The sequence below is a fragment of the Zea mays genome, chromosome 1 (genome assembly GCF_902167145.1).
Source record: "Zea mays cultivar B73 chromosome 1, Zm-B73-REFERENCE-NAM-5.0, whole genome shotgun sequence".
In the NCBI taxonomy this organism is placed as follows: Eukaryota; Viridiplantae; Streptophyta; class Magnoliopsida; order Poales; family Poaceae; genus Zea; species Zea mays.
The window spans coordinates 267,317,496-267,345,243 of record NC_050096.1 but is presented as its reverse complement, the minus strand read 5'-3'; the positions used below and the strand labels follow the sequence as shown (position 1 = coordinate 267,345,243).

Here is a 27,748-nt window from a genome sequence, read left to right as displayed (position 1 = left end):
TGTGAGATTATGGACTTAAGCCTCCCCCACTACACGACGGTTGATCTTTAGCGACTCTTATTAGGTACCAACTGTTGGTTGCTAAAGGTTAGGGACCGACGGTCAGTCGCTAAATCCTTTTGTAGCAACGGTCGGTTGGTCGCTAAAAGACTAGAAATTTAACAACTTATGGTTGGTCGCTATAGATGTCGTCGGGGACTAGCGGTGGGTCGCTATAGAGCAAGGATCACTACCAAATCTTATAGCCTGAACGTACCTGTAGATGTTAGTGACTAAAAATTAATTAAAACATGTAAACATTGATCGCTAAATTGCGTGGTGATTTATTTCTTTTTAATATTGCTTGTATGTTTATTTCATGGTTTGTTTATGTATGGACATGACTATAGTATGCAACTGTGTTCTTGCTTATATGATATTAGATTCGAGTTGAAAGTCGTTTCAAATCCTACATAAAGAGTATGATAAATCATGGATCCCAAGTGAATGGTTTTCTAGGGAGACAAAGGTTTATAAACAAGGGGTGAATGGTTTTCTAGCTTTTGCATTTAGACATTCACCAATAGGAAACAAGATACTATGCCCTTGCAAGAAGTGTGTTAACTCATTTTGGAGAGAGGCCGCTGAAGTGCGAGAACACTTGATATGTGATGGTTTTCTAAAAGGGTACACAAGACCTTACATGGAGAAGCTTCGTCCTCTTTTGTGAATCATGGTAATAATGATGATGAGTTTAGCGAGCATCCTACAGAGGATGATGCAATATCTGAGTTGTTGTAACACTATAAAAGCGATCAACTAAAAATAATGAATTTAGTTATTACGATAAATAGGGTAATAAATTTTTATTCAAATGTTTATTATTTATTTGCATTCGTAATAATTTATTCAAATGTTTATTATTTATTTGGTAATTTTTTATGAATTTTTGAGTAATTTAAAAATACATTTCGAAATAAACAAAAAAAAGAAAACCCTGCCTAACCCTAAGGCCCACTAGGGGCCATCTACCTAACCTAGCAGTCGCGCGCTCCTTGCCTTGTCTCCCAGCCGCAGCCGCCGCCGCGCGCTCAATCTCAGTTCCAGTGGCCGCTTCGATGTACCTGACCGCCGTTTCCTTCCCCCCCACAGCCGCCTTCTCGTCTTCATCCCAGAAGCTGCTGCCCAGGTCGATCATCGTGAGTTGTCCCTCCCAGTCCCGGGTCTTGTTTATTTGGCATCAAACTGCGGGCGCCCGCCGCGCGGAGACTGACTGACGAGATGAGCTTGTGTGTGTGTGGTCGTGAACAGGAGGAGCAGCAGGAGATCGCTCGGTCCAAGGGCTCCTCCGGCGATGAGCCCCTGACGTGGGCGGACACCAGGCGGATGCACGTGACGAGCCGTGCGATCCAGGAGACGATGCGGGTGGCGTCCATCCTGTCCTTCACCTTCCGGGAGGCCGTGGAGTACCAAGGTGAGACGTCGCGTCACGGCCCCGCGCACCGCCACCGTTTCACGTTGGATTGGAGCTCCTTGTCCCTGTCCCTGTCGTGCGTTGCGGATGAACTGGACGGGGGGGGACGGCTTCCTAATCCTAACCGAAATGGAGCTCCTTGTCCCTATCCCTATCATCGCTGTGCATGTGCTGGCTGGCTGCAGGGTACCTGATCCCCAAGGGCTGGAAGGTGTTGCCCCTGTTTCGGAACATCCACCACATCCCCGACCACTTCCCCTACCCGGACAAGTTCGACCCCTCCCGATTCGAGGTCTGAGTCTCTCTCTCTAGCCCTGCTTCGCCACGTTCTCATGTGGAAAGGGGGAACTGACTGATTGACCCATCGAATGGGGTGCCGGCCTGGCCTCTGAATCTCTGATGCAGGTTGCTCCCAAGCCCAACACGTTCATGTCGTTCATGCCAAAATGCTTCTGAATAGTGGGATTCTTTCTTGACTAGTGAAGACAAAAGGTACAATTCAACCAACAAGGAGTAGAGATAAAGTCAATCATAGCATTGGATCATCTAAAAATTATATTTATATGGATGGTCAAATGTGAGGTATGCTCAAGATTTATCTTATTAAATTTCTTGGATGTTTATTGGCCTACTTCAGCTCTACTAGCGCTTATTCTGACTTCAGATTGAACATGAGAGAGACTGCAAATTTGTCTAATGCAAAAAAATCATCGATAAGTCAAACCTTCGGATAAAGTCAGTTGTGGCATTGGATCATCTAAAAATTATATTTATGTTGAAGCTGAGAAGGAGGCTCATGTCAAAGAGGTAAGCATGTATGCATATGCTTGGCATTTTACCTTTGATTTCATTTTGTACTTGCTAAACTTGTTCATTTGCTAATACAGAGAGGGACCGTCTAAAAGTATTGTGCAAGATATAGAGCATGCACTCATCATATCTAAGTGATCAGAGTGATATTGATTGGCTTATTAGATGGATATTGGCCCAGTTTATCTTTCATTTTTTCTATAGCTATTAGAAATTTACTTTGCTCATAGTTCATACTATAATTAATATGAGACTCTTGTTTTGTGGTCCAAGTGTTCAACGCTCAGGGTGCCTTGTGAATGATATTATAATTGTGATGCTTTTGTGAATATATAATTGTGGTGCTTTTGTGTTTATGTGATGGATCTATGACTGTGGTATACTGATTAACTGTGTATGTCTTTATGATTTGTGTATAAAACTCTATGATTTGTGGTGCTTAATTAAATGTATATATTATTAATAACAACTGTAAAAAGGGCGACTTTCTGTTGGTTGCTAAATGTATAGTATGGCGACTTACGGTTGGTTGCTAAATCTATAGTATAGCTACCCACGGTTGGTCGTTAAATATATAATATTAGCTACGGACGGTCGGTCGCTAAAAAGATGTCGGTCGCTAAAGCCTTTAGCGACGACACTTACAGCGACCATCCTTATGGGTCGCTAAAAGTTTTTAGCGACCAACCGTAGGTCGCTGAAGGCCGTTTTAGCAACCAACCGTAGGTCGCTGTAAGTGAACCGTCGTGTAGTGCCCCTAACTACATAATTCACTTACTTCCTATTTTAGACCAAAATGCAAAAACCACTTGAAAGATCAAAATTTTAATTTGGTGGTGTTTGGTGTTTGATAACATTTTCATTGCTTTGGTCCCTACAACTTCTCCCCCTTTGGCATCAACCACCGAAAAGGAAGACATTAAAGCATATAGGAAGCAAATAAGACTTGCCCTCTCTAAAGAATTATCAACTAATATCAATAGAAGCACTAAAAGATTACTCCCCCTAAATGAGTGTTCTCCTTTAGAAAGAATTTTCTCCCCCTTTAGAGACGAAGAAAAACTCTCCCTGACAGAGATCTACTTAGGAAGAAGCATGTGAGAAATAGAGGTGCAAGACATAATTTGAATAGACTAACTTCCCTTATGCATAGGTAACAAAATATGAGTTAATAGTATATGCATTTATAGCAACATGAGAAGTATAAGATATGAAATATAGTCTAATCAAATATTGGAGAAGACATGTAAATGATACTTAATGTAGTCTCAAAGATACCAATCGAAAGTCAATGGCGGACCAATTGAAAACCAATGGCAGGCTTGTGAGACATGAAAGTTCTTGGAGATTTTGCAGTGGAAGTTTGTTGTCATTCTCCGGGGACTTCATTTTCCTTACAATGAGACTATCACATAAAAATAGACTTGAAAAGGTGTTAGTCTCAATGTCTTAGATTATAGAGTAACCTAGCCCTAGATTTGTGCATAGAATTTTTGAATACTTGCAGGAGACATGCACTTTGATTTGATATCAAGAGGGGCAAATTATCTATAATCCGAACTTTGGCACATATAAGTTAAATGATACAGATTGTAGAATATGAGTGTTTTACCACTTGAAGAATTCACAGTTATCAATTGATGTATCATTTACTATGGAGTAATATTGAAGCTATGTGTCGTGCTTAAATAAACATTTTAAGCCATGTAGGTTTGCTTAAGTATATGAATTGAAAGCAAGCAATCCTACCATGTGATTTACCTAGTATGCATAATTTTAAAACAAAAGTAAATACTAGGCATGAAAGGTAAACTAGATACAAGGTAAATAGATACACATATCTAAAGATAAGAAATATAGTAAATCTAGTTACCTTAGTCATGGGTGGGGAAATTTGGGTCCAAAATATTCACTAACCCACTTGGCAATAAACTTGATCCAATATGATGTATCCCATGATATACATCCCAACTTTGCCAAGTCTCCAAATTCCCGAACGACCTTCGGTCCACTCACTTCCCGTTTAGGGATCCAAACCTTCTTGGTGCTTTTCATGGTTGAAATTATTTCCTTTGGCACCCAGATGCGTTTGGCCCCCTTTCCTTTGTTGGCTTGCTTGTTGGCCTTGATTGCTATCACATTTCCATTCTTTTTCTTCTTGATCAAATATGGTGTAGCAGCCTTTTTGTCCACCTTTTTGATGTAGGTGTTGGAGATTTTGCTTGATGGCTTTTGTTTGAGATTTTGCCTTTGCTTATCCCCGGTCATCGCCTTGCATTGGAAAGACTTATGGCCTTCCATGTGGCATAGCCTACAAATCACAGTTTCTCCCTCCATAGGCTTGTTCACTCCCGTAGTGGTGTTATCCTGTGGAGGTCAGATTTGTTTGGCTTTGCCTTTCTTGTCATACAAAGTCTTGCCAAGGCGAGCCACTTCTTGCCTTAATTGTTCATTTTCCTTTGCAACCTCATCCGAACATGTTTCTACAACAATATTCTCAACAAGAACTTGGTTGCAGGGGTTAGAATCATCAATTAAATCAAAGCAAGAAGTAGAAGCATCTTTCTTAATAATTTTAGGTATTTCAACTAAAGATGCTGCTGTGGTGCTACCAATGTTTTCTAGCTTAGTAGTTAGCTCATTATTGTGTATGCTAAGAATTTCCATTTTCTCTAGCAAATTTTCAATAGCTTCTTGGGAGCTAGCTAACTTAGCCTTAAGTTTTTCATTCTTTTTAATAAGGCCATCATCGGTAGCAGTGGATGGAGCACTAGACTTTAATAGCTCAATTTTAGTTGACAACTCACAATTTAGGTTTGTAAAAGTTTCAAATTTTTCTAGCAATCCTTTGTAATCATTTTGGGAGCTAATCAACTTATTTTTCAAAGTTTTAAGTTGAGCTTTTTGCTTAGTGCAAACATCCTGGAAAAATTTAACGGCTTCCGCAAGTTCATCTACGGAGGGCTTTCTCTCACCATTATCATCACTACTACTGTCATCACTAGAGGATGGAATGCTCATTTTACCTCTTGCCATAAGGCATTTGTGTGATGACCGTGATGAGCGTGATGAGGACTGGTGGCTGCGCGTCCTTGGAGGTTCATCTTCACTTGAAGAATCATCCCAAGTTCTAACACTTGTTAGCGCCTTGCCTTTGCTCCTCTCCTTTTTAGGTTCGGCCATAGTTGGACAGTTGTCCCTGAAGTGGCCCTTCTCCCCGCATGCGAAGCACCCTCTCTTTCTTTGCTTTTTCCTGTCAATGTTAAAGATAAGATCTTCAACCTGCAGGGGCACACCCATTAGATTAATCTTGCGGATCATCCCCATTACCTTTCCGACGCGTCGGATTGTTTATTCTTCCTCGGAGGATGATGTGCATGGTTGATTATCTTTATCATCATCACTTTCTTCTTTTTCCTCTTCTTCACTTGAGGAACTTGGAGTGGGATCCTTCTTTTTGCTCTTCCTTTCATCACATGCAAAAGCATATGGCCTTGAGGAAGTTGGCTCTTCTCCCCGACACATTTTTCGCGACATCTCAAAAGCCGCGATTTTCCCAATCACAATGGTCGGGGTCATGTTACTCAAGTCCTCCATGTTGTGAAGGATGGTGATGATGCTCCCATATCTTCGTTGTGGTAGCAGGGAGATAATCTTCCTTACAATGTCCGCGTCACCTAGCTTATTTATGCCAATAGAGTTGAGCTCATTGATGATTAGATTTAAACGAGAATACATGTCTCTAACAAGCTCATCATCTCTCATAGCAAAAGAATTATACTCATTTAAAACTAGGCAATGTTTTTGCTCACGGACATTTGATGTGCCGTCATGGAGCTCATGCAATTTTAGCCAAATCTCATTAGCAGTTTTCAAGGTAAATACTTGATTAAAAATATCCATGCTAAGAGATTCATACAAGCAAATTTTGGCTCTAGCATTTAAATGAATTTCTTTTTCCTCACTCGTGGTTGGTTTCTTGGGATTCTTGGGGGGTTTCATCCCATCACGAGTGACTCGCCAAACACCTAGATCAACGACCTCTAGGTAACAAGCCATTCTAGCACTATAATAAGGGAAGTTAGTGTCGTTGAAGTGTGGTGGCCTATGGGTATCCATCCCTTCCTCTAAAAAGCGTCGGCTCTTTTAGCGGTGAAGCTAAAGCGTTTCAAATGAGCCAAACCAGGCTCTGATACCACTTGTAGGAAACGGGTGACGCCTAAGAGGGGGGTGAATTAGGACTTCTAAAACTTTTACTAAACTAGGCCACAATTAAATCCCTAGAGCAAAACCTATGCAAATAGACAAACTAGAATGTGCAAACTAGGTTTTGTATAAGTGTTGCTTTCTCTACCGCAATGGCTAAGTTTCAATCTACACTAAATAAGTATGACTACAAGATTGAAACTTAAATGCTTAATATAAATGTGGAAACTTAAAGAGCAAAGTAGAGAAGAAAACTCTCGTGGATGACGCCGGTATTTTTACCGATGTATCCGGAACCACGCAAGGTCCCGACTAATCCTCGTTGGTGCCCCTACGCAAAGAGAAGCCCACGCGAGGGCCAAGCACCTCGGTCGAGTAACTCCGTAGAGAGTCGCGGGCCTTCTCCACGCGCAAGTGGTGCTCCGCTTCCGGCTCCTCTCAGACGCTTCCCACCGTCTCCACTATCGAGCTTCCGGCCGAAACACCGTGGGCCTCGTTCCCTCCGGTACACGGTGGCGACCGTGACACAAACGCGGTTGTCACGGTCTCGCAAGACACTCGCCCCACTCGGTACAATTACAACGGCTCACACAAGAGCCAAGGGGTTGTGAGGTTTATCTAAACTCACTCAACAATCTAGGGTTCACCTAGAGCAAGCGCTAATGCGGTCTAACTAACCTAAGCACTCCGCAAAGCACCTACGCTAATCACCGAGTGATTCTATTAAGCACTTGGGTGTAAGAGCACTTGAGAATGTCTACTATATGCCTTGGTATGTCTCTTGGGCTCCCACACTTGGAAATGGTCGGTTCAGGGTGTATTTATAGCCCCCCAACACAAATAGAGCCGTTGGAGAAAAGCTGCTGCTTTCTGCGGCACACCGGACAGTACGGTGGTGCACCGGACAACACACTATAGCATGTCCGGTGCGCCTAGCCGTTGCCCTGTCATAGCAGGTGACCGTTGGCGCCGCAGGCTTTCCACACCGAACAGTTCGATCATCACACCGAACAGTCCGGTGGTCTTTTCTCCGGGTGCCACCTGGAACTAGCTGATGGGCTGCGGTTCCCTGGTGCACCGGACAGACCGGCGTGTGGGCACCAGACAGTCCGGTGTGTCACCGGACAGTCCGATGCTCCATGCACAGACAGTCTGCAGGCAGCACACTTGGACTTTTCTTGAATCTTTTTAATGTCTTCTTTTGAGGTGTTGCTTTCCTCAATTCCTTAGTCCAAGTTAATCTAGCATCATGTGAACTACAAACACTAGAAAACTTATTAGTTCACGGATTGTGTTGATCATCAAACACCAAAACTCAATTAGCCAAATGGCCCGGGGTCCATTTTCCTTATAGTATGTACCAGTTGCCATCCCTAGATGTGATGTGCTAGTTGCAAAAAAAGGACATTGGCATCATAGAACATTGATCTATAGCTCATAGGCACACTAGCATCATAGAACATTGATCTATAGCTCAGAAAATAACATTGATATGCTAGTTGCAAATATATGAAAACAAATTGTTACATGAGTCATGACTGCGACATACAAGAGATGAGCCACCCAGAGGCATTGAAGCATCACATACCATTGATCGACAGCTGAGAGACTTAAGCAAGTGTGAGAACAACAAGTTGCAAGAATAGTGCACACCTTTAGATTTTAGAACAACAAGTTGCAACAAAATTATTTCTTTACACAAAACATCAAGTTGAAATTAAAAGGAAGTTCATACATAGAGAGAGGATCTGATTCGCACAAAATAGCAGATACATACATCAAGCTCCAAAGTAACAAAATAGACATTTAATAGAATAACAGGTAACTATCAATGGTAGCAGGTAACTATAGCAGTTAATGATTATTCTATAGCAAGTTCGTACATAGATCATAATAGAAATTAAAAGAAAGTTCATACATAGAGAGAGGATCTGATTCGCACAAAACAACAGATACATACATTAAGCTCCAAAGTAACAGAATAGACATTCCATAGAATAATAGGTAACTATCAAAGGTAGCAGGTAACTATAGTAGTTAATGATTATTCTATAGCAAGTTCATACATAGATCATAATAGAAATTAAAAGGAAGTTCATACATAGAGAGAGGATCTGAATCGCACAAAACATCAAATACATACATTAAGCTCCAAAGTAACAGAATAGATAGTCTAATAGAATAACAGGTAACTATCAATGGTAGTAGGTAACTATAGCAGTTAATGATTATTCTATAGCAAGTTCTACATAGATCATTATAGAAATTAAAAGGAAGTTCATACATAGAGAGAAGATCTGATTCACATAAAAAAGTATATACATAGATAGTTCAATAGAATAACAAGTAACTATCAATAGATAGTTCAATAGAATCTATAGCAAGTTAATGATTATTCCACTAAATCTATTCTACTAAATGTATAGAAACTAAATAGTTTGTAATAGATAGTTCAATAGAATAACGAATCATGTTTAGACAATTAACTATCATTTGTAATAGTTCAATAGAATCTATTCTACTCAATGTATAGCAGGTTACCATGTAACTATCAATAGATAGTTTGTAACGGGTAACTAGCATTTGTAATAGATAGTTCAATAGAATAACACATCATGTTTAGACAGTTAAATAGTAAAGTTTTACTGATATATAATAGACAATAAAGTTAGCAAGAGGATTATTTGTTAATAGACAGTAAAATATCATGTTAATGTTAACTTTACTGTTAACCCCTCTTGATAATAGACAGTAAAATTAATGGTAGGATTATTGGTAATAGAACAACTAAATAGATTCTATAATTAGAACAACTAAATAGTTTCTATAATTAAAACTTTAAGGATGCCTATGCATAAACAGTTAAATCATGTTTGAACAACTCAAGTTAGAACAATGATTTAAATGATTTGTTAAATCATGTTCACCCAATAGCGATTTAACTACTGAGTTAGCAACTCCATAGTTCACCCAAAACCTATTTTTATGCAAGAAATTAGCAAACTCTACCAGATATGAGAGGATCCAGTTCCCACAACATTTCAAAGTGCATTGGTTTCAAACTAAGAGCAAATCCGGTTCCCATAGTCTAGATCTCATAAAATCAAACTGAAGTTATATCAGATCTGAGAAAATGTGGCACAATACTGCATAAATACCAGAACTCCCTGATATACATAACCAAGAAAACTACGAATAATATTACAAATTAGACGAAGAGTATATCTTTCCTTGAAAATGAGGGTGAGAATGTCAAACCAAATTACCTAGAAGGAGCATCACAACAGCGAGAGGGAGAGAGCTCGCTCGCGGAGGAGAGGAGATGCGAGAGCTCGCTCGTGGGGGCAGAGGAGACGTGAGAGGGGGAGTTCGCGGGGGGAGAGGAGACGTGAGAGGGAGAGCTCGGGGGTGGGGAGAGTTGCATTGTACGGGCACACGTATCCAACCAAACACACGAAATGTGTATCCACTTTATTGTTTTTTAGATTTGTCGTACTGTTAGCACGGGCACCTAACTAGTAGCTAAGTAATTCGCCTTTTTCTGTGTGAATTTATCACTTAACTGTTTTGCCAATTATGTTTAACAGAGTTTACTTATATATAAATAGAGGCCATCAACATGACATAATGAGCTTCTCACCCCCATTTGGCACCTCTCAAGCGTGTTCTAGGATGTGGTGCAGAACGCAGCATATACTGGGCACGTGTGCTCCTCCCTAGTTGTGTGCACCGACGACCGAGAAAACTAGGTGGATGCTGAGAATAACTACTTGTGCGTTTATGTCTCGTACGTGACCCACCGATAGTAATCAAGGTTCGTCCAACCGATTAGACAAAAAGTTGGATATGGCTTTCGTATAGAAAAAAATAAATGGGAAGCAGTTGAAAATTGAGTTGGTAGTGATTTGAATAATATGAAGTTTAAAATGGAGATCAATTGAAAATGAAGTTGGTTGACATATAAATACAATGATGCCCATATTATCCCGGGCGGCCCTACGGTTCATTAGCTAGGAGAGTTCGTCACTGCACTCTGGTCTATCATCCAGAATTCTAGTACATCCGTGCATATGTCGTTTGGCTTTGGTTAAACATACTACATCCTATACACAAAGGAAATGATCAGAAGAATACAAGCCATGCATTATTGCTGTTCTTGGACGGTACCCGTACCACGGGGCACGGGCCGGGTAGAAACAATCCTTCACCGATCAATGCTGCATTATTGTGATACACGTACGTACTACGACATCTTTTCAGCGATATGTATGGTTGTGAAGTGATCGACTGGACGGAAAGAACAGAGGCAAGAGACAGGATCGGTGAAATGTATGGTTGCTACTCCACTGGTGACGTATATACGTTGACCAGATTCGGTTCGTTCGTTCTTCCCAAAGTTTTTGTCAGGATTCCACTGTTTTTCTCAGGACCTGTTCTCGTTTACTTCGTGCTGCCAAACTTCTATCCAATCCCGGCCCTAAGCTAAGTACGTACTCCAGGGTATTGGGCACACAGCAGGCGATGACAGTTTATTCAGCCAAAAATGCACTGACGTGACGACGACATTGTTGTGGCCAGTAGAGCACATCTAACTAGCTACTTTCAGAGTTTGGCTCTTGCATTGGTATAGGTGAGTTCGAAAGAGCGTTTTGACCGTACATGACACTTTGTTGCAAAAGTCCACCTCATCGGTCGTTTTGGTGTAAAAACGCCTCCACCACATACGCGCCCTAAGCCAATACTAGTACAATGCTAGAAGTACATATTTCATACAAAAATACTCCCCAGCCGATAGTTTTTTATTTAGCTATTCAAATATAGCCATGTCTTTTAGATCTCTGGCTTAACAAAGATTAAAAAAACAAGAATGACTCATGGCTCTATAGAGTATAAATAAGATATAGAAAACAGTTGGAAACTAGTAACATGTATAAAAGCGATATTTATAGAAATAGCTTTTCAAATGATGACTAGCCGTATGCCCGTACGTTGTTACGGCAGCAACATGTTATAATAAAATATATTAATATATAAAAATGTTAATCATCATTCCACATATGTGCTCCCCAATAAACAAACTGATGTCAAGAAAACCAAAAGGATGAAAACAAAATCATCGGCCAGCTAGTTCATACAAGGGAGTAGCGCTTTCCCAGTCAGCATCCCACCTTTTCTCAATCAATATTCCACCTTATAAAATTCAATTTAGTTCTACAAAAAAGTATATTTAAGAAACAATTGAGCGGACTCCATCATAAGTTGATGAAACACAACATTTTTTGTGGCACATTGACATATAGTCGAAGTAAAAGCAGAAAAATGTAGCACAATTGCAAACTTGAAGAAAATATATTTTCAATGTAAAAAAACATATGCATAAAGTCTCGTGCTCGTGCGTTGCGACGGCATACGAAATATTTAATAAAATGTTATTGCATAATAATTTATTCATAATAAGACCAAAAAACAGGTGCTACAAGCACCAAACTGGACCATTTGGTAGAAAAAAATAGCACAGATAGTAATCCTCCAGACCATAATGCTCGTCCTCAAAAAGATGGTTAGCCTCTAGAAGATCACTTTGATGATCCTCAATGCTATATACTGTGGTCGTGTCCGCATGATCGTTATTGTAGTTTTTGTTGCTCCGAGTTACAGTATTCTCTTCAGTAGTTTCTGTGGGCGTGCTACTCGAGAGAGGGTTGGATGTTGAAGAGTCAATACTGGCCTTCACGACTTGATGTGTGTGATTCTGTGCACCATCATCCTCATTTGATCTCTCAAATCTTTTGGATGTACTTGTCTCACCAACAAATTTCCACTGGTCATCAAATCTATGAGACAGAACCTCGTACTCCAAATCATAGTTGAATTCATCATCTTTGGATTCTATCAAAATGAAAATGAATAATCAGGGACATTGCATGATTTTAAATTGAATAACAGTAGCATTCTCGGGGTGATAATGCACCGCTAGCATTCTCTAGCTAGGTAGCAGTGGTTTGTGCGGAATTTGTTTCTGTTTTGGGCTAATCCAGTTTGGTTTGTTAGGGCTAGTGTATAAAATAGATTAGTCTGGCAGCATGCTCTAGCGGCGGCGAGGGAGACACGAGAACGGTCGGGAAAGGTAGCGAAGTACACCTTTGTCCACCATGGATAATCAAGAAACCGCTCCTCTCTCTCTTCCTCTCCTTCTCGACGAACCCGTCCCACAAGCACGTGCGAGCCAAGGCAGACAAGAGCGAGGTGGAGAGAGAGAGAGAGTGAGTGAGAGAGGAAAACCCTGCCCCCGTCCAGGCAACCTTCGTCGACGCATACGGCGGAGGCCACAGAGGCGCCACGCGAGGGAGCCCCGCTACAGCAGCACCCACGCGCGGCCGCTGATGCCCCAAATTCGGCACCCCCGGATATCCTTGCCAGCGCCCGGGGCCTCCTCCCCATGGTCGTGCCTCTCCGGGGTTCTCCTCGTGCGGGCGCCGGCCATGTCGGACCTCGCTTCCACCAGCAAGGTATACGCCCGCCCGAGCCCAGTTCGCCACCTGATCCCTGTCGATTTAGACCTCGCTTCCACCAGCAAGGTATACGCCTGCTCGAGCCCAGTTCGCCACCTGATCCCTGTCGATTTCCCCGGGCTGAGCTGGCTAAGAGATGTGAAGAGCCATTGGCGTACATGGACATCGTCAAAGGTCCAGTGATTGAAGAGCTTCACCGCGTCCTGCGGCTACTCCACCTCTGCCATGGCTGAGGTCGAGAGAGCGATGTGCTGTTTCGGCGGCGGCCTAGGGAAGTCACCGCTCGCGGGGTGCGAGGTGGATTCTAATAATAGGCGAGAGCCTCCCGGGCTAGGGTTTCTGATCCGATAGCTGTCCGCGCATCTGCTGGCGTGCGGGAGTGGAGGATTGCTGGCGCGCGGGCGTTGCGGGAGCGGCGGTTTCGCTGGCGCGCGGGCGTGCAGAATCCATGGCTGGTGGCGCGCGGGATGCATGGGTCCGGATTTCGCGGATGATGCGGCGTTTAGGTAGCGGAGGACGGTGGGGCGTTTAGGTAGCGGAGGACGGTGGGGCGTTCGGGAGGCCGTTGCGGGAGCGAGGTCGGCGGCGCACGCGGGAGGCAGTTGCGCGGGCGTGCGGGAGCGGGGGGTTGCTGGCGCGCGGGCGTTGCGGGAGCGGCGGTGTCGCTGGCGCGCGGGCGTGCGGGAGAGGGGACAGTCTACACTGTCCCCTTAATAGTTAGTAGAGATTTAGAGGATGAGCTTTATAAAGACTCGTAGATGCTCTAAGCAACACGGTCACATCGATTTTTGTTGTCTTGAAGAAAAATCACCCAAACAACAAAATAAAATAAACATAATCCAAGCACTGCAACGAGCTTGAATTGGCTAGCATGGTTGTTTTTTTAATAAACTCCACCCCAAGGGCGGATCTACACTCGGGGGCTAGGGGCTCCAATCGTGGTCCAGCACAAAAAAATTGATTACTACTACTATTTTCTCTCTTTCAACCGCCCATAAAAACTTTAGCTTAGAAGGCCCAGCTCCATCCGGGATTCTAACTCCTAGCACCCCTCTAAGTCCTTATTCAATTACACAGGGATCGAATGTGATTGATGGAGATTAAATTCTCTTTTATTCAATTTTGACTAAAAAGAGATTTAATCTCCTCCAAATTTCTTTAATACCCTCCTAACCAAACATGTCCTAACTTGGTTCTTGATCTGGCAGACTCCACGTGTGTTTTTGAAGAGGCAAAATATATTGCATGGGTGTGTTAAAATAAAAGGGAAAAAGATATTACATAAGAGTTTTTAATGCACTCATATCCATCTCAATCTATGTTTGTTGAAATGAGTTAAGGTGAAACTTAATTTGATTTTCTCACTAGTATAGACCAATACACATAAATTGAGGTAGGTAGTAATGCACCCAAATTAAAGCCTATAGTAGAATCTCATCGAAGTCTAGTGACAATTGTGATGGTTTTTGTAGTTTCTCTCTTTTTTTCTCCTAATGCATGACCCGACTTTACGTTGACACGGCTTACGGTGGCAGGTTAATTTGTTGTCAAACCAAAGGTTCCAAATTAATGGTGAGGCATAAGTTTCTTACCAAGTTGCTTAGGATAAACTAACACCAGTTGTCTTTAGATCTATGTGGCTTAGGATAGGCCCAAAACAAGTATAGATCAAAATCCAATTCCAAAAATTTGAATTTGGATAAGTTTGAGAAGTTTTCAAGGCATTAGACCCTATGTTACATGGTCGTCGAACATTAGTGCATCAGTTTGATTCATCCATGTGGACAACCTAAGAGCGTCTGATAGTCAGACCCTATGAATAGTACCTCACCAGACAAATGTGTTAGGTCTTATGGTATATATAATCAAACCCAAGAGTTGTAGAGGTGTGTCACACTGGTCCGACGACATACATTAGACCATACAGTGGCACGATTTATGCTAGGGTCTACTCTACAGGGTTATTGGAACCGATAAATAGTTGTCTTATCGAATCAAAATGGATGTATCCAATGGACTACGTACAGTGACAAAGATGTCCGTACAGTGACAAAGATGTCCGAATGGGCGTCGGACTAGTCCTACGACGGGTATCAAACCATACTCTCATATTAGTGTTTGAAATGGCTAATTCTGACATAGTAGTACAATAGTTATCGTTATGTCTAATTGTGTCGTGTGTTATGGTCTTACGATGGTTGTCAGATTGTCACATTTTTAGCCCGACTTCACTGTAATGGGTAGTTGGCCAGTTAGGAGCTATAACTTTTGTGGATTCTTCTAGCCCTTGTATTACCTTCTGCAATTACTTTTGAGCAGTTTACTTCACAAATTTACAATCTTAAAATTTCCATGACAGTGTAGGGTTGCAAATTAGGGTGCAAAACTTTTGTTTACACATTAGGCGTTGTGGTGAAATCGGACTTGCAATTAAGATTTAATTATTGCAAGAATTTTTCGAGAAGCCCAATTCATCCCCCGCCCCTCTCTCTTGGGCATTGTGATTCTTTCATTTGACATCGAAGCCTCGTGCTTACTAGTTTAGCTTAATCACTTTGAGTTATGATGTCTAGCACAGATGATGTTTTAACTAGAAAACTTGTACGGAAGCATACCTTGAGATATTTGCATAGGAGTGTTTACAACTGCCGCTCAAGGGCTTCCAAAACATAGGGATCCTACCAATCTAATAGGTGATGAGATATATTATGAGAAATAGAATGTTAAGGACCAAACACACTCTTCAAAGGGATTTGCAAGAACATATTCACCATAATACATAATCCTAAGAACTCTCATGCTCTTTGGTTCAATATTTTTGCACTACATGAGTGAACCAAGAGCTAGTGTGAGGAGAGTTACCATACATTCATAAAGAAATTAAGTGGTTTACAAATGCTAGTTCATGAGAATACTAATGAAATGTATTTAGATTTGTTGGAACAACTATATAGCTCAGATTTGGAGTTCGGAATTTTAGGGGTCAATTAGAGAAAAGACTCAGCAAGAATTAGCGATTAGATTTAGAAGATCAAATAAGCCAAGATCTATGACTTAGAATGTCTATATGGACTTAAGATACATTTGTCTGAGTCATAGAAGTGTCCAAGACACCAGCCAATTGTAACCAAGCAAATTGAGCCAAAGTTAGGAAAAAACAGTCTTCATTGGATGCACCGGATCTATCTAATGTGACATTGGATGCGTCACCAGACATGGCACTTGGAGAGCTTATTTTTATGCACTTTGAAGTTTTGCACAATCAAGGTGTCTAGTGTGTCACTAGACATCTCATCGGATAGGGCACACAGAGAGCATGTAAAATGGACTTCGGAAGATGGGCGCACCAGACGCATCTAATGTGCCACCGAGGTCACACCGGATGTACAGTAAACGTAGTGATCAAAAGCAAAAAACCCAATGGTCGACTGGCATGGTGCAGATGTTGTAGGTCCGATGTGCCACCGGATGTGTCTGGTGCACTCTAATAGTTGCCAAAGTTTACCTAGCGGTTGTTGATCGATCAGATGAATTGCGAGGCATCCAGTGCAGCATCAAACATGACTGTGTAGTTTAGGTAGTGGACTTAAAATGTCTATATGGGCTATTGGAGCCTATAAATACGACTCCAACCAGTTGATACACCATCCATGAGCTAAGAAACAAAGCATACAAGTTGGAACAACACTTCCAAGTTATCCAAGTGCCCCAAATTGAGTAGTAAAGTAGTGTGCTATGTGATAGCCATGCTTTGAGTGATTGTTGTAAGAGCACTTGTACCGACGTGTAGAATATTCTTACGCAGTTTGTTCTTATACTTTGGTGTAATGTTACCATATCATTGTTTGCTTTATTGTATGTATTGCTACGAGTAGAGGTGAGGTGATGAGGAACCCAAAGTCCAACTTTTGGGGTCAGCATCTGGAGTTCTGGACAATAGGTTATCGCAAGTATAAGACAAATTGTGCTCTTGAACTCTTTTCCTTACCTAATAATGTTCCTGTTAATCACTGTGACATGCTCAAGTTAACTTGTTGGAACCTAATAGGGTACCCTAGTTTTGTTCACCCTACACCTTGCAAACAAATGAACTATTGGGGTAGTCTTGCTATTACTCTACCTAGATTTGGAATTAATGTTACATCTAGATTATGATCATGCCTTATCATTATTGTTGGATTATTTATTATTCATGATATGATCATTTTGTTAACTGGAACATGGAGCTTAACTTGAGATAACAGTATTACCACAAAGGGTGGCATGGAACGCCCTTGACTGACTAATTAGAAAAGCTAGTGGAGGACTATCTTACCCGAAAGGGCAAGTGCGGTAGAGGAGATGTCGGTATAGAGAGGTTTTTGGGTCGATCATGTTGCGATGTCTTTTCGGACGAGGGATTCCTATATTGCCCCCTCAAGAAACTGTAGCAAATTTTCTAAAGCTAGTGGAACTTTGTAAAGACCTAGTAGTATACCCTCGCCAACTCACCTTGGAAGTGTTTAGGGTCCGTACAACCCCAGGAGAAGAGGGAACACGACTTATGGGTAAAGATGCGCAACCTCTGCAGAGTGTAAAACTAATATATCAACCGTGCTCACGGTTAAGGACGACTTAGGACTCTCGCATGAGTAATTTCTGTACCATGAGTCATCATATGTGTGATACTTGATCCTAGCACACACATTTGATTCGCGTCCGGGTTTGCCCTTAAATCGAGGTGTGACAGAACCTCCAAATAAAAATAAATAATATTTAATCATATACCCTGTGACAATTAGGTATTATTATTGAAAAATTGGATGGCCGAAATCTTGAAATCATAATAGCAAACTCCACCTCAAACAATATATTATCATCATGCCGACACCAACAACAATTAGGGGCTAATTTGTAATACTAGCTAAGCTTGAGCATATCTCAAACTTAGCAACAGGAACACGCTTCATCATTATATCGGCAGGATTATCATGAGTACTGATTTTGCATAACTTCACCAAACCTTTCTCAATGATATCACGAACGAAGTGATAACGAATATCGATATGTTTAGATTTCTCAGTAATCATCTGATCTTTGGTGAGATAAATAGCACTCTGACTATCACAATGAATGATAATGCAAGACTTAATTCCACACAGCTCTGAATATATATACCTTTCAACCATAAGGCTTCCTTAGTAACTTCTGCAATCGCCATATACTCAGCTTCTGTGGTAGACAAAGCAACAATATCATGTAAACGAGCTTTCCAACTCACAGCACAATCTCCAACGGGAAAGACATAACCTAAAAGTGATCTTCTCCAGTCTAAATCACCACCATAATCTGAATCAACATAGCCGATCAGACCATTTCCATATTTACCAAAATATAAACAAGCACTTAAAGAACCACATAGATATCTGAAAATCCACTGAACAACTTTCCAATGCTCTTTACCAAGATTAGACATGTATCTAGCAACAACGCTCATAGCATGAGACAAATAATGACGAGAGCAAACCAAAGCATACATGAGTGACCCAACAGAACTAGAGTATGGAACTTTTGACATATACTCAAGATCAACATCAGTTTTAGCACACTGTTTAGCAGACAGTTTAAAATGAGGAGCCAACGGAGTACTCACAGGTTCCCCAGCCTTCCTGCGACGGACCTCCGCTTTGGTCACCAACTTGGCAGCCTTCTTCGGAATTTGGATCACAAACTCAACAAAAGACGTGATATTATAAATTTGTACATGTTGTTAATTAGAAAATACAAATAAAATCATATTTAATAAATATATCATTTAAACTGACCAGTAAGGTTCTACGCTTTTAACAGAAAAATCTGGAAATCTGACTTCACATGAAGCCATTCTATTCCAGATTCTCCGAATTCTGTGCGTGAGCATATCTACAAAGTATAAACACGCCCAGCTGAGCAACTGCGTCGACCAGAAGAAGGTCCGTGCAGCGGGATGCAAGCGGCCAATCACTGCGAGCGGCTGCCACAGCCCACAGGCCGCCATGCTCATGATGACGAATAGACCCGACGAAGCATGCTGTGGCTGTGGCTGTGGCAGGCTGTGGCTGTGGCAGCTCATTCAAGAGGACGAATAGACCCGACGAAGCGACGACGGCTTGCACTGGCTGCAACTACAAGCGGCTGCCACAGGCCGCCATGTCCATCCGAGAGGACGAATAGACCGACGAAGTGACCACGGTCCACGGCAGCCTGAGATCTCTCTCGCCCGACAGGATATCTCCTTCGACCGCGCACGGGCTCCGCGGGGCAGCCCGTGCCTCGGGCAGTCGGGCGACTGGGCGACTTCGATTGCAGAGCGGCGCCGGGCCCGCGCTCGGATCTCACGTTGCCGGTTCGCGGAAAGGGTCGCTTGAGCGCATCTCAATTCTCAACTTCGTCGCCGGGTGGCGGTTTCTAGTCTAGCCTAGAGTGAAAAGGTTGCAGGCCGGGCGGTACTTTTTCAGGGTCACCGATGCGTGGGGTCGACCATTAGCGGGGTCCATGTGTCAGAAGTACGGTGGGGCATCATATCACGTCCACGTGCTGCTTGGAGATCGGTTCCATCCGCACCGCGGCCTTTTTATATGCGAGAAACTGAAGCGTCACCACGAACCACGTCTTCCTCGTCTCACAGAACAACCTCTTCCGCGGTTTTGCCTCATCCTCTAGGGTTTTCCGCCATGTCCACGCGCGGTGGCGGAGGTGGCCGCCGCGGAGGCCGGGGACAACAAGGAGGAGGCCGTGGAGGCGGGAGCGGCCGCGGTGGTGGCCGAGGGCGCGGCCAGGGCGCCGTGGACCTCGGAGGATTCCGCGAGGACACGCGAGGAGGACCTGGCCGTGGCCATCGCGGAGGGTCCGCGTCGTCAGGCGCCGCCCAGAGAGGAGGAGGTCATGCTGCGCAGTCCCAGTCCCCACATCCGGCGGCCGGTCCCGGCCCGGGGCCCGGGCGTGGCGGCTACTCCTCAGCGCCTCGGCAGGTGTCGTCGGGCCCGACCCCAGCGGAGGTTGAGGCGATGAGGCGCCAGGTGGAGAGGAAGGTGGTTATGGACGAGACGCAGGCGCAGCGGTGCCAGGGCTCGTCGTCCTCGCAAGCACCGGCGCCGAGACCAGCAATGCAAGATAAGGCGCCCGGTCCGTTGGCACCCGCAGGGAGCCCGTTGTCGATCCCAGCGCAGTCTCCGGCGTTCTTTCAGGCGCCTGCGGTACGACCGGCCATGCAAGCGAAGCCACCGGGTCAGGTCGCACAGGCAGCGAGTTCATCGTCGTCGTTCCCAATGCTCGCGACGGCTCAGGCGCCTAGGCCCGGGCGACCTGCCACTGCCCTGCAAGGGAAGCCGCCGGGGCAGGTCACACAGGCAGCGAGTTCGTCGTCGTCGTTCCCAATGCTCGCGACGGTTCAGGCGCCTACGCCCGGGCGACCCGCCACTGCCCTGCATGGGAAGCCGCCGGGTCAGGTCGTACCGGCAGCGATCCCATCATCGTTCCCAGCGCCGGCGCCGGTTCAGGGCTCTACGCCCGGGCGACCGGCCATGCAAGCGAAGCCGCCGGGTCATGTCGCACCGGCAGCGAGTTCATCGGAGCGACCTCTGCAAATGCAAGGGAAGGTGCCGGATCAAATGGCGCTTTCGGCGCCTGCAGGTACACTGCCTCCAGCTTCGAGCAAGGCGATGGTGTTCCCCCCTCGGCCGGGGTACGGAACCGTCGGGCGGAGGTGCCAGGTGCGCGCCAACCATGTAGAAGTCAAGCTCGGGGACAAGGATATCTACCACTACGATGTACGTACGCACGGCCCCTATCTGTGTCTTGGTGTGTTATTCTTGGCTTCAGCGCCTTGCAAATAGTAATCCAACAAAACCCTACATGTTTCAAGAAAGGAACCACAAATATCATCATAATTTGCATCCCTAACAAGTTCAAGCGGTATATGTTTTTGTTTCGCAGGTGACAATCAAACCGGAATCGACCTCAAGGGCAAGAAATAGATGGATCATCAAGGAGCTCGTTAACTTGTACAAGCAACACTTGGACGGGCGGCGGCCTGTTTATGATGGAAGAAAAAGCTTGTTCACGGCAGGTCCACTGCCATTCCAATCCAAAGAGTTCGTTCTCATGCTAACAAACCATGAGAGAGGAAAACAAGGGTGTGTTTGAATCCCTTACCATCCAATCAAGCTCTATGCAATCCCCATTATGTTTATATATGTGTGTTTATTTGACAACTTGCAGCGAGAAAGAGTATAAGGTGGCAATCAAGGATGCTGCAAGAATTGATATGTACAGCCTTAAAATGTTCTTGGCTGGCAGGAATCGGGATCTGCCACAAAACACTATCCAGGCTCTGGATATCGCTTTGAGAGAATTCCCAACTTCTGAGTAATACATCCACACACTCATGCAAAAGCTAGGGCGTGAAGTGTGATGCATCATATATTCATATTTATCAGCCACTTATGAACTTTATATGAATGTTTTAAATTGTTTACTTCAACTCCGGTGGCAGGTATACACCGATCTCAAAATCGTTTTTCTCACGAAAGGAATTTGGAGATGGTCAGTCTCTAGGAAATGGTGTGGAATGCTGGAGGGGTTACTACCAGAGCCTACGCCCTACACAGATGGGCTTGTCACTTAATATAGGTAGAGTTGTGTCTTGTGCAGTTGTGCCTAATGCTTCCTGCCTTTATTGTTTTCTTTTGATGTATATGTATTGTAACTTTTGCATTGACCTATAGCTACAAACTTGCCTTGAATCGCTTTCAAAATGCCTGCTTCTGAATTACAAAGAATCTTTTCGTATATTTAAAGTCCCTTCTATACCTTTATCAATAGATATGCTAGTTTTTGTTATCATGCTAAATGTTAGTCTTTGTACTGTATGAATACACTACAAAATATTTGAACTCCAAAGTGTAGCTAGTGCCTGGTTGAACATTTTTCTAACAAACTGGCACAGACAGTGCCCGTTTCTAATAAAGAAGGCAGCAGGCCGGGTTAACAACAACACACATCACGCCCCATGTCAACAAAACTCTACAACACCACTGTCCACTACAGCAATCACCACACAAGCCATGTGAAGTATTTTAACCAACCATGCAAAGCATTTTATTCACTTCAAAATCTAATTTCTGAATAAATCAAGTAATCAACAATGTGATCAGATTAGCTTGTGTTATTAAAGCAGTAATAATTTATAGCATATTTTTCCTTTTTCCTGCTTACTGTAACAATAGGGTTTTATGTATTTTGAGTTATAACACATCTCTAATCTGATGAGCTCCATGCATGTTGTTAATTGTGTTATTATTTATTAAAGATATGTTCGTTGTTGAAAACCTTACTTCTGATTTTGATGAAATTTATATTTCCTCACAGATGTTTCGGCAACGTCATTTTACAAGGCTCAACCTGTTATTGACTTCGTAGTGGAATATCTGAACCTTCGTGATACTTCAAAACGTATTTCTGATCAGGATCGCATAAAAGTATGGACTATATAGCATTTATCTTACCATACTCATTTTATTATCTGTATGATTATTTCACCACGCATCATGATGAGTTCTTTTTTTTGCAAAACAGCTGAAGAAAGCACTTAAGATGGTCTGGGTTGCAACCAACCATATGCAAGATAAATGCATTCACTACAGGATTACGGGGCTAACCTCAACTCCATTAAAGGATTTGACGTATCTATTCTACTATATATCTTGTTGCATTCCATTTATGCAATCACATTATATCTTTCTTATTGTGCATACAGGTTTGATCAAGAAGGCACAAGGGTGTCAGTTGTGCATTACTTTAAACAACGATATAACTACTACTTACAATACACTCACTGGCCATGCCTTCAAGCTGGCCGTGTTGACAAGCAGATCTATTTACCTATAGAGGTTGCACTTTTATGTTTTTTTATTTGCCAATTCGATAACTCTAACCTTTTTTTGGACAACTATTTGCATGAATAAATATATCAACCTCCTAGATATATCAATTTATTCACATGTTATTATATCATTTATACTTATGCAGGTTTGCAGCATAGTTCAGGGACAACGCTACTCCAGTAAGCTGAATGAGAATCAAGTCAGGAACATCCTGCAGTTTACCTGCGAGCGACCAGCAGATAGGCAAACTAGAACTTTTGAGGTGGATAGTCACTAAGCCTATCCGTGATGTCACTTTGTAGTTTGTACCTTTTTGTGTATATGTTTTTTATTTTTTCAAGTTTTCTTTAAGTGAATACTTTGTGTGCATTCTCAGGTATTCAAGAATTACAAATCTGATGGATCAACTTATGCAGAAGAATTTGGCCTTACGTTGATGGATCAACTTACCTTGGTTGATGCTCGAGTGCTCCCAGCTCCAAGGGTAAATGTGTTTCTTATTTTTGAGTATGAAAGAACATAAGTGTTTTAGTTACCATCTAACAATCAAACAATATTTTTAGCTTAAATACCATGATTCTGGAAGAGAGAAGGTTTGCAACCCTTCCATCGGACAGTGGAACATGATTAACAAGGTATCATGTCTTGTTCTTCTAATCTTGTCTACCATACTTGGTTTAGTTGACTATTTGGTTGGTAATACTTGTATATTTTCTAGTTGCGTCAACAAATGAAACAATTATGTAACGACTGCAAAGAATCTATTAGATCTGTAGTCTCTCTCTATATACACACATGCTATTCGTCACTTACGTGAAGCTTCACCAAGGTATAATTACTGAAAGTCGATCAATCATTACCATAAAATGACTGAGCGATCTTCAGTAATTATATCTTGGTGAAGTTTCACCTAGGTGACGAATAGCGCTGCCCTATATATATATATTATTTTGGAATATTTGGTGAAATTTTCAGAGAATGGTTGATGGAGGATCTATCAAATATTGGGCATGTATAACTTTCGCCTCTCGTTTGAATCTGAATGACGTTGTGATGTTTTGCGAGGCTCTTGTTGGCATGTGCAATAACATTGGCATGGTAAGTCTATCTCGATGGCACTTCTCACACCATCAAATTTGGTGGTTAAAAGTAAATTTACATGTTTTTGTAGCAAATGTGTACCAGACCGTGTGTAGAAATCAGGAAAGCACACCAAGACAAATTAGAAGCCGAAATCAGGGGTATCCATTCGCGTTCTGCGCAAGTGCTTGCTCAACAAGGTCTAACAGCGAAACAACTAGAGTTACTCATCATAATTCTGCCTGATATGAGTGGTTTTTATGGTAAGTTGTTTAAATCGATCTTCAAGCTGAAGATTCTTCGATATTTTAATTAACCTTTTCCATATTAAAATATAATTTCTTGAATTTTACCTAATCTGTAGGAAGAATAAAACGAGTTTGTGAAACTGAGCTTGGTTTAATCACTCAGTGCTGCGCACCTAAGAATGTAAGGAAAGGAGGGAATCAGTACCTTGAGAATCTTTCCTTGAAAATCAACGTAAAGGTAGGGCGAAGCTTTTTAAGTGCTATGTTACTGTCTACTTCAATATCAGGTTGAAAGAATTATGATATCATTTCATTTTCCAATTAGGTTGGTGGCCGGAACACAATGCTTGAAGATGCTTTCAACCGGAGAATACCGCTTCTGACAGATTGTCCGACAATAGTCTTTGGAGCTGATGTTACGCACCCATCTGCTGGGGAAAGTTCATCTCCATCTATTGCAGCAGTATGGATTCTCTCTGGGTTTCACTATTTTCTTTGTCTTACTCTTGGCTTTTAGTTTTCATTTGGACAGACACACTACTAATTGAATGTATTTGTTTTTGGTAGTTGTAGAATCTTGTTAATTTATTTGGTTTCAATGTTATACCTCCTTTTGAAGTATTCTTTTTGGACAGATCTTTAGTAACATGAGTTTTTAAAATGAAAATGCATGTCATTTCCAATCTTGTGCTACTAATTCTTTAAAACTTCTGCTGCAGATGATGCATGCTGTGTTTGTGATTTAAATGTATTCTAATTCATATCCATTTAGGTGGTTGCATCAATGGATTGGCCACAAGTTACAAAGTACAAATGCTTGGTGTCTTCACAAGGTCAAAGGGTTGAAATTATAAATGACCTTTATACAGAAGTGGAAGATCCACAGAAGGGCATTGTTAAAGGTGGAATGATTAGGTTAGTTAAGACAGATTAGTATTTTGTTTTTTTGTTGTTGTAGGAATGCTGACATTTATGTATTGCAGAGATTTGCTTATGTCATTCTTCAAGTCAACTGGCCAAAAGCCTTCGAGGATTATATTCTATCGGTTTGTAGAGATGGTTTCATACTTTTACTTGTCTTTTGTTTGATACTTATATGGCAGATCTTCCATTTTTGCAGTGATGGTGTTAGTGAGGGGCAGTTCAGCCAAGTCTTGCTTTATGAAATAGATGCCATTCGGAAGGTCATTCCTGCTGAACCTGCTTTAGTCATTTCCATCTCCTGCATTTGATGGCTACTCTACTTGACATGCATGTTGTTTGTGATCGTTCTGCCAGGCATGTGCAAGTTTACAGGATAATTATCTCCCAAGGGTCACATTTGTTGTTGTGCAAAAGCGGCATCATACCCGCCTGTTTCCTGAAAATCATCGTTCACGAGATCAAACAGACAGGAGTGGAAACATCCTGCCTGGTATGCAAGTCGCATAGCTGCTAGGCAGCAGTAAATATTGATATGCGTTATTATTTAAAAGTATCAAGTCTTGTGAACCTACTTTGAAGTTTCAAGTAAACCTTGTCATCAGGAACTGTTGTTGATACGAAGATCTGCCACCCCAGCGAGTTTGATTTTTACCTCTGTAGCCATTCTGGTATTAAGGTATATATACTGCATTATGAATCATGCTTATCAGCCTAGTCCTTACTGCGGATTGTCGAGTAGTAATTTGCACAATATTAAAATATTATTCGATTTTTTTGGTCTTGCACAGGGGACAAGCCGCCCAGCTCATTATCATGTTCTTCTGGACGAAAATGGTTTCAGTGCTGATGCACTGCAGACCTTGACTTATAATCTTTGCTACACGTAAGCTTCATTGATGATGTTTCCTCAATTTGCATAAAATATGTACCATTTTGCCATGGTTGACCTTTTTTTTGTCATATTTATTGATGTCTTACTTGCTCGCAGGTATGCCCGGTGCACTCGTTCAGTCTCTATAGGTGAGCACTAATGCAGTTATTACAAATTACAGTAACTGTTTGTTCATCAGTCAAATTTTCTCTTGAATTTTATGTCTTTTTTCGGCTTTGCTTAAAAATTGTTTCCGCTTTTCGTATTGAATAACAGTTCCTCCGGCATACTACGCACACTTGGGTGCGTTCCGTGCCCGTTATTACATTGAGGACGACAGTTCTGATCAGGGCTCATTGACTGTGGCAACTCAGACGGATGATCAATCTGTCATAGTGAAGCAACTCCCCAAGATCAAGGAGTATGTTCAGCAGTTCATGTTCTATTGCTAAAGCTGGAGTGTATTCCAAATAGTTCCTGAAAAGCGTGCATGCGACATTTTTCTTGGATTGATCTATGATGTCGTAACTGTGAACTCACTCACTCTTTTGTCTGTTTCGTTCCATCATCATGCTTAACTGATTCGAAACGGAATCCTTTTGCTTTTCTGAAATGCATGGTTCTGGTTGCTGCATTAAGATGTCTAGAGCCTTTGGGTCTACTTTGTCTGAGCGGCAGGTCGCCTCCACGCTGCCTTGAGCCTCGTTAAGGCCCAGCCGGGTAAAATCGTATGCGTGGTGCTTGTTGGCAGAGTAGAACCTCACAGTCTGGTTTATATCCTCACTGTCGGAAACTTAACCGATGGCAGGTTAGCAGTGAACTGGAACCGTACTGTTGTGGTTGCTTGAATCCGTCAGTGTTGTTAATGCTATTTTTTGTATTCTTATTTATTAATCTATTTTATTATTATTTTCGATATTTATTGTTTCCTACTTTATTAGACTCACGTACGTCACAAATCCATCAGGATTTATAACACAAATTTATCAAGATTTATAATACAACTGTTTCGGTAATGTGCGCAGATCCTACAACAACTGATGGCCACCAATGAATACACATGTTTGCATCCACGAATGTGGGTTCTATGTAATGTCGCAATGCACCGGTATCTCATTGAGAGTGTGATGATAGAAGAAGATAAAGCGATATACATTCTTTATATTTTATGTGTATAGAGTAATTCAACAAAACACAAAGAAACATGAAATCCAACGGCTGTTAGACTTCAAGATCATTATTTGATGGGCTAAAGTTACTAAATGAGCTGCTAGTGTTTACTCCCTCCGTTTCTTTTTAGTTGTCGCTGGATAGTCACTACCGGAATCAGCTTCTTTGCCGTGTGTTCTAAACACACGACAAAGGCTATTTTACACTCGGCAAAGGCTTTGCCGAGTGTAACACTCGGCAAAGAACGCTCGGCGAACTGTACATCGGCAACAGCTTCTTTGCCGAGTACTTTTTGTCGGGCACTCGGCAAAGTCTTTGCCGAGTGCCATTTGGCACTCGGCAAAGAAAAGTCACCGTCACGGCGCCAAGTAACGGTGACGGATCCTTTGCCGAGTGCCTACGGCGACACTCGGCAAAGACTGGTCCAGTGGACCCCACAGCCAGTCCCTGTGCCGAGAGCCCTAATGGCACTCGGCAAAGAAGGTTTCTTTGCCAAGTGTCTGGTGGCCTGGCACTCGGCAAAGAACCCTCGAGTGGGCTCCTTTGCCAGTATCTTTGCCGAGTGTCTTGGC

At 42.4% G+C, this 27,748-nt stretch overlaps 1 protein-coding gene and 1 pseudogene across 2 annotated transcripts; both read left to right on the top strand.

Annotated features, from left to right (window-relative positions):
* The first annotated feature begins 1,013 nt into the window (after positions 1 to 1,013).
* On the top strand, positions 1,014 to 2,619 carry LOC123653339 (Abscisic acid 8'-hydroxylase pseudogene; annotated as a pseudogene). The gene is made up of 5 exons (NR_174127.1): positions 1,014 to 1,178; positions 1,291 to 1,745; positions 1,859 to 2,035; positions 2,118 to 2,260; positions 2,341 to 2,619. The product of NR_174127.1 is annotated as an Abscisic acid 8'-hydroxylase pseudogene (transcript).
* Positions 2,620 to 19,618: 16,999 nt separating this feature from the next.
* On the top strand, positions 19,619 to 26,644 carry LOC109943529 (protein argonaute 12). The gene is made up of 22 exons (XM_020546864.1): positions 19,619 to 20,768; positions 20,935 to 21,134; positions 21,220 to 21,366; positions 21,494 to 21,630; positions 22,369 to 22,478; positions 22,576 to 22,682; positions 22,757 to 22,889; positions 23,029 to 23,145; positions 23,260 to 23,367; positions 23,447 to 23,518; positions 23,859 to 23,981; positions 24,055 to 24,226; positions 24,328 to 24,449; positions 24,537 to 24,674; positions 24,984 to 25,126; positions 25,195 to 25,257; positions 25,332 to 25,395; positions 25,490 to 25,625; positions 25,738 to 25,811; positions 25,924 to 26,018; positions 26,124 to 26,155; positions 26,283 to 26,644. The coding sequence occupies exons 1-22, from the start codon at positions 19,674 to 19,676 to the stop codon at positions 26,456 to 26,458; spliced, it is 3,564 nt and encodes a 1,187-aa protein (XP_020402453.1). The 5' UTR covers positions 19,619 to 19,673; the 3' UTR covers positions 26,459 to 26,644.
* Positions 26,645 to 27,748: the final 1,104 nt, after the last annotated feature.

Bases quoted from the DNA above. Each gene is read 5' to 3' on its own strand.
- LOC109943529 (XM_020546864.1), top strand. From the start codon at position 19,674: ATGTCCACGCGCGGTGGCGGAGGTGGCCGCCGCGGAGGCCGGGGACAA. The intron at 25,127-25,194 runs GTTAGTTAAGAC...TATGTATTGCAG, and splicing joins GTTAAAGGTGGAATGATTAG to AGATTTGCTTATGTCATTCT. The intron at 26,156-26,282 runs GTGAGCACTAAT...ATTGAATAACAG, and splicing joins CACTCGTTCAGTCTCTATAG to TTCCTCCGGCATACTACGCA.